The 13,990-nt window shown below is 39.1% G+C and overlaps 1 protein-coding gene across 7 annotated transcripts in view; it reads right to left on the bottom strand.

Moving 5' to 3' along the window:
- The window catches only part of NBEA (neurobeachin), a 448,073-nt gene that overhangs the window by 303,751 nt on the left and 130,332 nt on the right, over window positions 1–13,990 (bottom strand). For 4 of the 7 annotated variants that reach the window (XM_038761708.1, XM_038761703.1, XM_038761704.1 and 1 more), the window contains exons 25-30: window positions 11,709–11,717; window positions 7,594–7,774; window positions 6,690–6,820; window positions 6,206–6,313; window positions 2,524–2,686; window positions 253–348 (exon numbers count right to left, since the gene is read on the bottom strand). In XM_038761708.1, the coding sequence (XP_038617636.1) occupies window positions 253–348; window positions 2,524–2,686; window positions 6,206–6,313; window positions 6,690–6,820; window positions 7,594–7,774; window positions 11,709–11,717 (688 nt within the window). The remainder of the gene's footprint in view (window positions 1–252; window positions 349–2,523; window positions 2,687–6,205; window positions 6,314–6,689; window positions 6,821–7,593; window positions 7,775–11,708; window positions 11,718–13,990) is intronic. The other 3 variants (XM_038761709.1, XM_038761705.1, XM_038761707.1) reach the window with 2 other exon arrangements.

Genomic DNA, 13,990 nt, shown 5'->3' with positions numbered 1-13,990 from the left:
ATAATTCATTTCAATTATCCAATGTAAGTGTGTGCATGTTTCAGAAATTTGCTAGACGTTACTGAAGCAAACATAACACAGTGCAAACAGAAAATCTACGATCTCCTTACCACATCCAGGCACGGAAACTCCATCCCGAGAAACCTGAGGAGTTTGGTTGTTTATTAAATATTGCATAATGTGATTAGTTCTTGAGTTACAATGCTTTAGATATGGATACCCCAACAGATGAGGAGATGATGTCAATATTACCTTTGTAAAATGAGTGGGCAAAGCTCTGCTCGGGAATTAACTTGGCAAGGAATCCATGGTTCAAACTTGGATGAGGGATAGAAGGTATGACCACAACTGTGGAGAAAATCATGGAATCAAAGGTGAGCCAGCTAATCAAATCAATCACTCGTATTTACTGAGCACTCACTGTGTGCAGAGCATTTGTACTAAGTGTTTGGGAGAGTACAATATAACAGAGTTGGTAGACACACTCCCTGCCCACAGTGAGTTTACAGTCTAGAGGGGCAGATCGACATTAATATCAATAAATAACCGAAATGTACTTAAGTGCTATGGGGCTGAGGGAGGCAGGGATAAAGGGTGAAAATCCAAGTGCAAGAGTGATGCAGGAGGGCGTGGAAGAGGAAGAAATGAGGGCTTCGTCAGGGAAGAGCTCTTGGAGGAAGTGTGCTTTTAATAAGGCTTTAAAGGTGGAGAGAGCGTGACTGTTGGATATGAAGAGGGAGGGTATTCTGGGCAAGAGGCAGGATGAGGGCAAGGAGTTAGTGGTGAGCTACACGAGATCGAGGTACAGTGAGGAGGTTGGCATTAGACGAGCAAAATGTGTAGCCTGGGCCGCAGTAAGTAATGAGAGAAGTAAAGTAGAAGCAGGGTATGGTTATTGAATGTTTTAAAGCCTATCACAAGGAGTTTCTCTTTGATGAGGCTTGAGTAAAAGACTTCGGCCTGGTCCACTGCGGATTCATAACTGGAGTTCTTGTCCACTCAACATGCAAGCATGGCACTATCAACAAAGAATGCATCTCTCATGTAACGAAACAAGTTATGCATTAAGAGATAGCAAACGACATAAGACAGGCACCTGGATAAACAAACATTCAGAGAGGGCAAAAGACAAGTATACAAAAACATAGACACTGGGCACATTCACTGAAAATACATTCTCCTGTCCAGCGTTACAGAATAAGATTTTGATAGGAACACAGAGATATGATGTTGAACTGACATTTTAAAAATTACATAAATGACCACTTGAAATAACTCCTAGGGAGATTAGTGAGTTGGCATAAAAAAAGCAACTCTGATGTAACGCTGAAAGATGATGATGTTCCAGAGTAAGTGAACCACAAATCAACAGATACAATGCAAATCATTACTCCGAGAACAAAAAAGACCTCAGCAAAGCACGCTGATGAAGTGGAATGACATGTTGATGAAGAGCAGCATGCAGAGATTTGACCACTGATTTCTACTCACTCTTTCTTTATCCTTGTATGTGTTACATGGCTCTTTCAAAAGGAGACAATGTCAACCAGAAACCAAATCCAGTGCAAAAAGCTACTGGACTGGCAGTTTAATAACAGAAACAATGGCAAAACTCCTCCAGAACCTGCTCCTCCAGAGACTGCAACATCAGTGGCCAGCAGAACTAAGACATTACAAAACACGCCAAGCCAATAAAGGCAACACTTCCAGTCAAATCACAGTTTCATAGACTATCTTGCATAAACAAACTGGGGAGGAAGCAGGACTCGAGAGTCAGTAGTCTTTTCAGGGTTTACCTTTTTCGCACCTTTCTACCTTGATAGGAAAAACTTCTGTTTTCAGGCAAGCGTGTTTGGTTACTGAGTGTAGACTTCAGTCAGTAAATTTAAAACAGTGACAAAACTGCTCCCCAAACGAGAAGCAGTGTGGCCTAGTGGATAGAGCATGGGCCCAGGAGTCAGAAGGATCTGGGTCCTAATTCCGGTTCCGCCACTTGTCTGCTGTGACTTCTTGGGTAAGTCGCTTCACTTGCCTCAGTTTCCTCATCTTTAAAATGGGGATTAAGACTGTGAGCCCCACGTAGGCCTTGGACTGCATCCACCCTATCTTGTACCTACTCCAGTGCCTAGCAAATAAAGTAACTGCACAAAAGCCATTTTTTTAAAAAAATTAAAAAACCCACAAATGGCAAGCACTTAGATTTTCTCTGACAGTCCAGCTAAATTTCTGTCGTGCTGTTAATCCTGCAAACTCCGTAAGGATCACTTCCGCTAACCTTATTTATAATGAGCAAAAGCAAGGGGTTATGGAAGCAATTTGATGCCTTAAACTTCCAGTTAAAAGAAACATATGTCTGTGCAGCAAATTCTCATGTCAAAATCACTTAGGAAAAATATGAATGTGACAGTGATTTGAAAATCAGATAAACGCATTACTCCAAATACTTGAGGTTACACATAGTACGCTGATGAGAAATTCAGCAACTAAAACATAGATATGCGAAGGTATCGAGGAGCAAAGTACCTGTGCTTGTTGGTGAATTGATTTCCTGCCTGATGTTTCTACCTGCCTGCGACCTGGCAGTTTCCCGCTGAGGTTCCAATATGTCCCGGTACTTGGAGACCATGAGCACAGAAATGAAGTAAACAACGGCCAGAGCTAAAAATTGAGCTTGCTTGCTATCATCCTATGTAAAAGGAAGAGGAAGGAAGCAATCCTCATCAACAACCAGTGCCGTTATTTCATAGTTAGAATTGAACCAAATGATACACTTGCAGGAAATGAAATCTCTGGGTCCCTTTGCCCTCCCTCTTTCCTGTGTCCCACCATCCCTCTGTGACTCACCCCTTCCCCACTTAACGGAAGCCCCAGCAGAGCAGTTCCCTGTTCCCATCCATTGGCAAAGGGAGGAGAGATGAAACTGGAGATCCCTCCTTTCATCAGCCCTGTTCATTGCCTAAGTAGAAAAAATACTTTCCATGGGCAGCAGTGAGGTCAACTAACTGCCAAACCAGAGGCTGTACCTTAATGTAGCTCTAAGCAAGGCAATCACCAATGCTGGCATATGAATATTCTGCTGGCATATGAATATTCTGCTGGCATATGAATATTCTGCTGGGATTCTTGCTAAATTCAGCCACGAAACTTGCACAGAGGCCAATGCCCTCTTAGGGTTGCCTCGTGGCAGATGCAACAAGTTTCGGTATGCTTACACAATTTAAGTGACTTGAAATAGGCCAAATAAAAAAAAAAAAGCTACAGGGATCGCCCGTTAGGAGGGTCTTCATTTAGTGCTCTTTCACAAGAGTGTTTTTGAATTCTTTTGCCAGTATTTACTGTAGCACTTTCTCACATTGTGAAAAAGTTCTCATTTTGCAGCATGGAAAGTTTACCATTGCTCAAACACCTTCTTACTTTCCCCTCCTAAACCTTTGAAAAACTTTAACTGGCTTTAATAGAGATTAAAAGCCAAATTCAATAGCAATTCTCTTTTCGGCATTAGGGATCTTTACTGTGTTAGCACAAGGAGTCTTTCTGCTGAATAAACTTTGAACATTAGATATTTACCTATGTACACACAAAAAATCTAATTTGAAATCTTGAAATTTGAAATAATAAATTGGTGCATTATTTACATTGCTATATGATGATGTAACTCTGAATATATATTTTTACCATTTAAAAAATACATATTGTTTTGATTTCCTCCCTGATATTCCTACCTGCCTAATCCCAGACCTGGCAGTTAATGATGCACTTAACATTATTTCCTACCAGAAACTAAACTTGGTTTTGCTCAATACTCTATTTTCACAGAGCCAATTAAGTGCACTAACTGGTGGAATTTTGTTATAACTATGGAATTTTCAAAACCTTCTGGTGTTTCTGATCAGTTTAGTGATTTATTAGCAAGCCAGAAAAAAATCACTATCGTGTCATTTTTAATGGAAATTTTGAAAAATAAAATGGTTTAAAAATATACATATGCAAATCTCCTATCATAGTTCTATGTTTTCTCTCCCACTGCTCCTTGTAATAATAATAATAATGATGGTATTTGTTAAGCACTTACTATGTGCAAAGCACTGTTCTAAGTGCTGGGGGGCGGGTACAAGGTGATCAGGTTGTCCCACGTGGGGCTCACAATCTTAATCCCCATTTTACAGATGAGGGAATTGAGGCCCAGAGAAGTTAAATGACTTGCCCAAAGTCACACAGCTGACAAGTGGCGGAGCCGGGATTCGAACCCATGATCTCTGACTCCCAAGCCCGGGCTCTTTCCACAGAGCCATGCTGCTTCAAAGGTAGAAACGTAGGGTGATAAAGCAAAGGTGGCAGTTTAGGAGGCTGTGACTGACAGTGGTAATTCCAGGGTTAGGAGACAGAGTAATATCCAAGGTGCATCTGAATTTGGTATTTTATAATCCCAAAGGCTAGCATGTGTACGTGTACTCATGACAGTATTAGGGCTGATTTAGGGTAGAGATGAATGTCCGCAGAGTTGAGAAGAGAACAGAGGGCAGGGATCTAACTTAGCAATAGTATTACTATTTCGTAATAGTATTTTTGTGCTAAATGTATGCAAAGCATTGTACTGAGCTTTAGGTTCTGATTCTGCTGTGTGACTTTGGGCATAACACCTCACTTTTCTGTGCTTTAGCTGCCTCAACTGTAAAATGGAAATTCAATACCTGTTCTTCTTCCTACTTGACTTTGAGCCCCATAGGACAGGGACTGTGACTCGCCTGCTTGATTAACCCCAGGGTTTAGAAGAGTGTTTGACACATAATAAGCGCTTAAAGAATACTCTTAAAAAACACATGGGTGAAAATAAGAATCAAATTGATACCCATCCACAACATTTACACATTTTATTTAAGCCTACATTCATTTATTTATTTTAACTACTTTTTGTCTGCCTCTGTTGGAATATAAAATTTTTTGGCAGAGAATATGTCACTTCTTTGTTCTGCACTTTCCAAGAAGTTAAGGCAGTACATTGCACGAAATAGCCACTCAATAAATGTTAATATTACTACTAGTATAGAGTTTGAAAATGTCCTCCTTATGTTATTTCCAGGCTCCTAGGGCAGTGCTACGCATACAACTGGTGCTCAATAAATACTAATGAATGCTGAATATTAAGATTATCATCGACTACAAATTCTCAAAAGATCATTGCCAGTGAAAAAATACTGAAGGAGGACAACATAGGCATCAAATTTGTCCAAAAATGCTAGGGTAAGTTCAGAGGGCTTCAGATGACATCAAGGAACATTGAGATCAGTTTACCTGCTGATTGACAAACTGCTTATAGGATTTTTCCACAAACACAGAGGGAAAAAATAATTTCCGTTGTCACAACTCATGTTTCAAACATTTCAGAGACCTCAAACATTTCCCATTTATCTACGTTTTCTAAACCAAAATGGGAAAAACAATGAGCCCCGGTAATATAGATTGTAAAAAGGTTCACGTGGCTAAGATCTCTTATTTTACACTAAATACATAATTTAGAATTGAAATTCAAGCCAGAGACTGTCTGCACTTATTTAAAAGACGGGCCCTGTTCCTATTCTTTTAAGAGTTCTAAAATTTGACTCAAGAAGCCATGTGAATTCTTTTTCAAACCCAGATGAACAGCTCAACTGGACTGGAGGGGGAAATATATTTTTTTCTTTTGAAGTTTAGCCTTCAGATGGTAATAAAAAGAAGCTAAACTTCAAAGTCACCATTTCTCTTGCCGAAAAATGCCAATTTTCCACACACAACTCATTACAACATTTTCCAAGGGCAAAAGTAAGGGTTTTAAATAAGCCAATTTCTACTTTTTTGTTGGTTTGGGTTTTTTTTCCCCAACAAGACTGAGGGAGAGAAGTGGCCACTTCTCTTTGATGTTCAGCTCCAGTACTTCCTTGCTGCCAAAGCAATAGTGTAAGTTTTTCCTCAAGCCAGCCACAGCATTCGACTCTACTTAAGAAATCTTCAGGAAGTATTTCATTCAAGTTTCTAAGTTTCTCTTTTGGGAGTGAAATTTTAAAATTCTACATTCTTCCTATGAAAAGAATGAGCTGAACTAGAGGACCTAGACAAGAAAAAAGAGAACCACAGACTCTCAATCCCTAGAGCCACCAAGCACTAACCAGCACAATTTCATCCAAATCAGTATGGTCTCTGCCAATAAAATTCAAAAAATACCACTCACCACATCACGAAAAACAACAGCTCGCAAACGATTAATATCTACATCTTGAAGAAGTCTATCAGGATCTTTAATGGGAGAAAGGTTGCCAGGAACATTTTCCAGAGGAGTCTGGAAAAAAAAAGAAAATATTCTGGTGAGGTGGTTTATTTCAGGGAATTGGTTCAGATTGAACTATCTTCCTGTATATACACTACACAAAAATTTATTAGACTAGCTAAAAAATGGTGTTAAAAAGGATTTTACGTGAACAATCTCTGACGCAGATGACTCAAACAGGAATCAGATTAACAAAACGACTAGGGAAAAAAACAAGGGGAGAGGCAGGACCTAGAAAGCCTAATGCCAGGCTGATACATGAATGGGACATTTGGAAATTTCAATCCTGAAGGCCTCCCTATAGGAAGGGGGTTTGGTCTAGATGTTATCTTAAATTTCAGCCCAGCTCCAGTTCACTGAATGAGAGAAAAATCAAAAGCCAAGTTACCTTTGTGCCTGCTGTTGCAGTTCCACCTTGGAGAGTCTCCTGGGTTTTGCTGCTGCTAAGGGAAGATTTGTTCACCCTGTCTCTTTGTCTCTGCCGACACTCTAAGCAATTTCTCACAGCAACACAGCACACTAAAATAAAAAAGTCAGCGTGGAACATTACTAAAAACTAATTCCACCAAGATGATCTTATTTGCTTTTCAAAAATGATGTCAATAGAACCAATGAACATTTCTAGTGGTCCTCTCCCCTGTCCCCATCCAAAATTATGTTGAAGTGCTGACAGTTGGAAAAATCTCACTGTAACTTATTAATGAGCATAATCTTAGCTGTAATTAAGTAGGGGTCGGGTACAAGTTTGCACTTCAACCAATAATGAAAAAGTTATGATAGAAGCCTATAAGAAAGCCCATCTTTTCAAAGTATAATTGATTTTCAACACGATTACCATATCAGCAATATAAATAATCCAAAGATACTAATAATAATAATGGCATTTATTAAGCGCTTACTATGTGCAAAGCACCGTTCTAAGCGCTGGGGAGGTTACAAGGTGATCAGGTTGTCCCACAGGGGGCTCACAGTCTTAATCCTCATTCGATGAGGTAACTGAGGCACAGAGAAGTTAAGTGACTTGCCCAAAGTCACACAGCTGACAGTTGGCGGAGCTGGGATTTGAACCCATGACCTCTGACTCCAAAGCCCATGCTCTTTCCACTGAACCACGCTGCTTCTCTGATGAATGATCAAGGCCCTTATGTCTTAAAATCCAAACAGGCCATACCCGATCTACTTTCTGATTTAGTGCATCGTGATCATAAACAAGGTCAGCTCTTACATGATCTAAGGTTCATTTTGGCTTTCAAGTCATTACAAAGTGCACACTGTGTTTTGTATATACTTACCAAGTCTTAGGCACTGCCGCATTAAGCCTCCGGATGACATGTTTTTTTCGGCTTCTATCTCACTAAAATTTAGAGAGCTGGCAAATACCAGAACATCAACCATAGCCATCAGTCGGCTGAGGAAAGTCACTGCTGTCTCAGCTGACATGCCTTGTGTCACTTCAATATTTTCCAATTCAGTCTTCAAAAAAAGTATTAGTTAGATTTCAGCTTGGTTTTAAACAGGGATTTTTTTTAATGTCATTTATCGATTATTATGTAAATCATACTTCAAAAAGTTTACAAAGTACTTCCGAGAAGAATCATGCTATTGAACAGAGTTGTATGGGAAATTCACAAGGAATTCATGATGTTACTATTTTCTGATCAGTTTAAAATTCATGAAATTTTGAAAATTGTCTTCTACTCGCATAAAAAACTGAGTGAATTTGTTCTAAGACTCAAGATAACAAATCTGCAGCTATGAATATTACTTTAATTTCTTGCCAATGGGCAAAAGATTAAAAATAATTTTACTGATTAGCCTTCTTAATTTTCTATATGCAAATATTTTTATTTTAAATTTCCCAACATGGAAGAAATACGATTTGGGGAGTTGAGTTGTTTTCTTATGCCCATTTTGAACAGAGGACACCAATTAGGCAACTGTACACACACTGTTCGTTGCATACATTGAATATCACTTTCAACATATAATTAATGCACATTCCTGATGGACTTTTACCCTACTCTACTGATCTACAAGTCATGATAGATACTAATGATTGGAGAACTGCTGGGACTCCTAATTTTAGTTTTCTAACTGATGCATACGCAAAAATTGGTATGACATCTATCCCCCGACTTTCACTTGTATAATGAGTAGTTTATAAAAAGAAGGATGTATTGGGAAACCATAAAGCACTGCAACTAATTCTGTGGTTTCATAATCAACGGTCATAAGGCCACACAAAATCAATTCCACATGCTGTGCTGTTTTGATTTTTTGGGGTATTTTTTCATATTGAACTTATTTAACGTTTATTCTACTTTAATTATTTGTCTTTACCCTGTTATTCATAGCCCCACGAATCTTGCTGGGGAGGGGTGGGGGCAAGGTTAGGAAGGAGAAATGAAAATCATTATTGCTTAACTTTCTGGTAATGGCCAAACTAGGTCTGCAGATTGAACTCACATCTGATGTGCTCAATATTGTCACAAGGTGAGTTCATATAGTGCTTGGTGTCCATTTGGGCACTTGTGAGTTAGCCATCCCACCCAATGCCCTCCCAAGTCCTTCTCTCTGCTTATTGTTAGACTGTATTCTCCCAAGCATATAGCACAGGGTTCAGCACACAGTAAGTGCTCAATAAATTTGACTGACTGATTCTGATGCTCACATTGTTTCACTTTCTCTTTGGAAATGCTGATTAAGGAGTATTAGAGATGACAAATGGTAAGTGATCCATTTCTGGCCTACACATCTATCTGATCAAAACAAATCAATTTTGAGATGGCACATGGAACCATTTTATGGCCTCTGGAGGTAGAAAAGGTTCACAGAATGGAAACCACAAGGTACGGTGCAGTTTCTGAATGAAGGCAGCTGAAAAGATTGGCATCATTCAACCCTAATGACTGAGCCTGAGAAGTGATACAATCCTGAAGAACATGGACAACTTAAACCCAGATTGTTCACCAAATCGCACCACACCAGCTCCATATAATGACTGTTATAGTTAAGCACTTACTATGTGCCAAGCACTGTTCTAAGCACTGGTATGGGCAGGGAACGTATCTGCTGATTCTGTTGTATTCTCCCAAGCACTAATACAGTGTTTGGCAGGCACACAGCAGGTGCTCAATAAATACAATTAATTGAAACAGGGGACTTTCTTGAAATGTGAAGGTGATGAATCTAAAATAAACCGATAAGAAGAAATGCTTTTCAAACAGTAGCTGGAAAGCAAATGGAATTAATTACCACGGGAGGTAATGAAGGCCAAAAATATATGTGGGCTCGAGAAGAGACTGAATAAATTCATCTATGGGGGACATCTAACGGGGTATTAGTTGGGAAAGCTAAGGTACAAAAAAGCACTTCTTCACCCATGTGGTTGGATGTCAGGAGGGCGACCATTACACTGTTCCTCCAAAAGGTCATTTGGTGCCATTGTCACAGACAGGACGCTGATCTGGACAATTTAACCCAGCAATTTTCTATGGACTTCAAACAACTAAGAGCTCATTTTATCCCAAAATGAGCATCTATCTTCCTGTACTTTGTTATAACTCTTCATTCCCCCAAATGATTTCAGCATCATTGCTGACTTCAAATAAAATAGCAATTCTGACACATGAAAATGGAAGGCTTTTCACATTATTACTGTACGTATGTAAACGTAAAATGCTTCTGATTTTTTACTTTTAAATGGTAAGAAGCTGTAAAGCTCTACCATTCATCAGAAACCCAACTCACCCAACCCAATCTAGTCAACATTAGACTATTACCTTGGAGATCTACTTGCCCACTGAGATATATTAAATCAATGAAAGGTAGAGAGATGCCCAATAGGGGAACCTCATGATCTAATAAAGAGTTCATTCGCATCAGCAGACATTTACTCAGAGATCATTAGGCTCAGCCCTTGTATTTCCAAAGTTAATTCAGCATCTTGGTTTGCTAAAATGAGTTTCCTTTATTTGGCTGGATCCCTTTGTTAATATAGACCCATACTGCCTAAATATTTAGAGTCAGGTTTTCTTGAACATTTTTCTTATAGACTAAAAAGGTAATTTGTGACCAAAATTTCATAAGACTGGTTCATTTGCTATCCAAAGGTGCCACGTGACCATCTGTAGTGCAGGGGTGAATAGGGGACAGGGTTTCGGGGAAGAAAGGGGGAGGTGAGCTTCAGAGACATGGGGCTAAAGGATCTATTTGGGGTCTTTTCGGCCCTATTCAGAACCTCTTGAATATTTTCAGCCTTGCTTGGAAGTTCTCGGGACTTGGAGGAGACCTAGGATGAGTGAGGTTGGGAATCCAGTTCAAAAGCCTCCGGGAGTGAAAATAAAGGTTTCCGTCCCACAGCTTCCTTGGAGTTAGCATCTGAGAGGCTATTAAGATATACACATTTATACTATATGCATATATATATATATATATATGTATCATACATACAGATACATATGCTATTTGTATATGCATAAAGAGAATGTTATATATAAACATCTTATATATTTATACACATATCAATTCATGCCTATATGTATGTGTCTAGAGAGAATTCTTGTTCCAGGAAAGCTTTCTAAAAATCAACTCAATTACCCAAGTAGTAATTTCTTGCCGGGAATATGATAACTTGATAAACGTTATGTTTACTGACCTTTCAAAATAAATCAGTTTTTATCAAAGCAAAAATGTGTGCTAGGATTAAAAAAAATATGCACGGTAGTATGGGAGACTGAATCTAGTTTTCCTTCATTTACACTTCCTTGAATTTTTTTCTGTAAATTCTTTGGTTCACAAATCAACTTCTAAACCTACAAGTTAGTATATTTTTCGTGTTTTCAATTTTTAAAAAGGTAAAATCTATTTTTACCAACGTGAAATGCTAATGACTCCGGAATAGAGGAAGCAATTTTCCTATCTCTAATTAAAACAATTATAAATGCTTGAAAATAGTCTGTGCAGTCTAGGAAAATGCTTCAGAAAATTAATTTATTTCCTTGGGGGGAAAAAAAAATCTTATAACATGAAACCTTTAAAGATATTACAGAAAACTGCTGGAAATTGGATGGACACCCACACCCTTTTTTTGGGGGGAAAAACTGAACGTAATAAGATTTCCAAATCCTAGGGTTGGCAGCTATGGCAATCCATTTTACACCTTCCCAGAACATTTCTGTTTTAATTAACTTGAGTTAATTTAATCCTGGACACTGTAGCATATGATTAAAGCATAACTGACCACAACCTTGAATTTAAAAATATTCTCTTTGGTATAAAGTTCTCCAAAAGATATTCTGCATGTTCGTGTGAGACATGGAAAAATCAAAAGTCAAAAATTTCAGAAATAAGCAAAAATAATAAAGTTTCAAAGCTAAGAACTGAAACTTCCAGCAGTAATACTAACCTTAGAACCCTGGACATGCAATAGACAAAACAGACAACGGACCAAAACAATAGAAGAAAAAGAAAAGTATTAAAATCAAATTAAAAATCGAAACACAAAGTATACTTGGAAAGCATACATTTTGAATAAATACAGAATTAATATCTATGCTTCAAAACAGTCAAAAAGTTAATTCCGAAAGCAACCAAATATCGCAAGGCAGTGTTATGTAACTATTGCATATTTTACGTCACTTTTCTCTGCTTTTTATTTTTCTAGGACAGTTTCACCCTTCAGGAAATATCTGAGCTTATATTTTATAGGGTGGCAATGCTGTACAATGAACTTTTACAAAGGAAACACTTTTTTTTTTCCAAAAAGGAGTAAGACTGATGACATTTGCTGTTGCTCCAAAGCCCTCATGCAAAGCTGGTCCTGTCTGAAAAGAACTAGAGAGCAAGTGCAATCACAGGAGAGACAAATTCTAAGCCTCAAACCGGCTCCATGAGTACAGATTAATCTCTTCTGCTTCCGAAGCCGGAACGGGTTCCTAGCATGGTATTTTTACACATACTACGCGCTGCAAAGTGATGACGATCATTTTACGCACCTTGAGGGCAGACCCACCTCTCTTACTTCCTTTGTGCGTCACTATAAATTAATTATTACGGTATTTGATAAACCCTTACTACGTGCCAAGCACTGGTCTAAGGGCTGAGGTAGGTACAAAGTTATCAGGTTGGAAACAGTCCCTCTCCCACAGCAGGCTCCCAGTCTAGGTGGGAGGGAGGAGGGTCTAATCTCCATTTTATAGACGAGGCAACTGAGGCACAGTTAAGTGACTTGGCCGAAATCACACGGAAGACAAGCGGCAGGGGCAGGATTAGAACCCAGGTCCTCTAACTCCCAGGCCTGGGCTCTTTCCACTATGGCATGCTGGACCTAGTTCAATGCTCTGCGCACAGTAAGCGCTCAAAAAATACGACTGAGTGAATAAATACGACAATCAATCAATCAATCAATCAATCGTATTTATTGAGCGCTTACTATGTGCAGAGCACTGTACTAAGCGCTTGGGAAGTACAAATTGGCAACACATAGAGACAGTCCCTACCCAACAGTGGGCTCACAGTCTAAAAGGGGGAGACAAAGAACAGAACCAAACATACCAACAAAATAAAATAAATAGGATAGAAATGTACAAGTAAAATAAATAAATAAATAAATAGAGTAATAAATATGTACAACCATATATACATATATACAGGTGCTGTGGGGAAGGGAAGGAGGTAAGATGGGGGGATGGAGAGGGGGACGAGGGGGAGACAATGAATTGCTGTTACTGGAAGGTAAGCAGGGGAAAAGAAAAGGCGATAGAAAATAAGCTGATGAATTTTGTTTTTTAGCAAAATCACTGAAAATTCGGACAAGACTGGAGGTTGAAATTATTGGATAAAATACATATCAACATCATCAATCGTATTTATTGGGCGCTTACTATGTGCAGAGCACTGTACTAAGTGCTTGGGAAGTACAAATTGGCAACATATAGAGACAGTCCCTACCCAACAGTGGGCTCACAGTCTAAATATCTGCTATTATCCACGGCTTCCAAGGCTGACCGTACTAAGGACAAAGATTGAATGGGAATTTGAAGCCTTGGATAATAGCAGATATGCATTTTATCCGATAATTTCAACCTTCAGTCTTGTCAGAATTTTCAATGATTTTGCTAAAAAGAAAATTCATCAGTTTATTTTTCTATCTCTTTTTCTTTTCCCCTGCTTACTTTTCAGTAACAGCAATTCATTCAGTCGTATTTATTCACTCAATCGTATTTACTGAGCACTGATTGTGTGCAGAGCATTGAACTAGGTCCAGCATGCCGTAGTGGAAAGACTCCAGGCCAGGGAGTTAGAGGACCTGGGTTCTAATCCTGGCTCTGCCATTTGTCTTCCGTGTGACTTCGGCCAAGTCACTTGGAAGTTAAGTATGTAAGATATGGAAGCAGCGTGACTCAGTGGAAAGAGCCCGGGCTTTGGAGTCAGAGGTCGTGGGTTCAAATCCCGGCTCCGCCACTTGTCAGCTGTGTGACTTTGGACAAGTCACTTCTCTGGGCCTCAGTTCCTTCATCTGTAAAATGGGGATGAAGACTGTGAGCCCCACGTGGGACAACCTGATTACCTTGTATCTACCCCAGCGCTTAGAACAGTGCTTTGCACATAGTAAGCGCTTAACAAATACCAACATTATTATTAACTGTGCCTCAGTTTCCTCATCTATAAAATAGAGATTAAATCCTC

The sequence above is a fragment of the Tachyglossus aculeatus genome, chromosome 20, assembly GCF_015852505.1.
Source record: "Tachyglossus aculeatus isolate mTacAcu1 chromosome 20, mTacAcu1.pri, whole genome shotgun sequence".
Lineage (NCBI taxonomy): Eukaryota > Metazoa > Chordata > Mammalia > Monotremata > Tachyglossidae > Tachyglossus > Tachyglossus aculeatus.
Note: the sequence above shows the minus strand (reverse complement) of the source record. Positions and strands in the feature narration are given on the sequence as shown.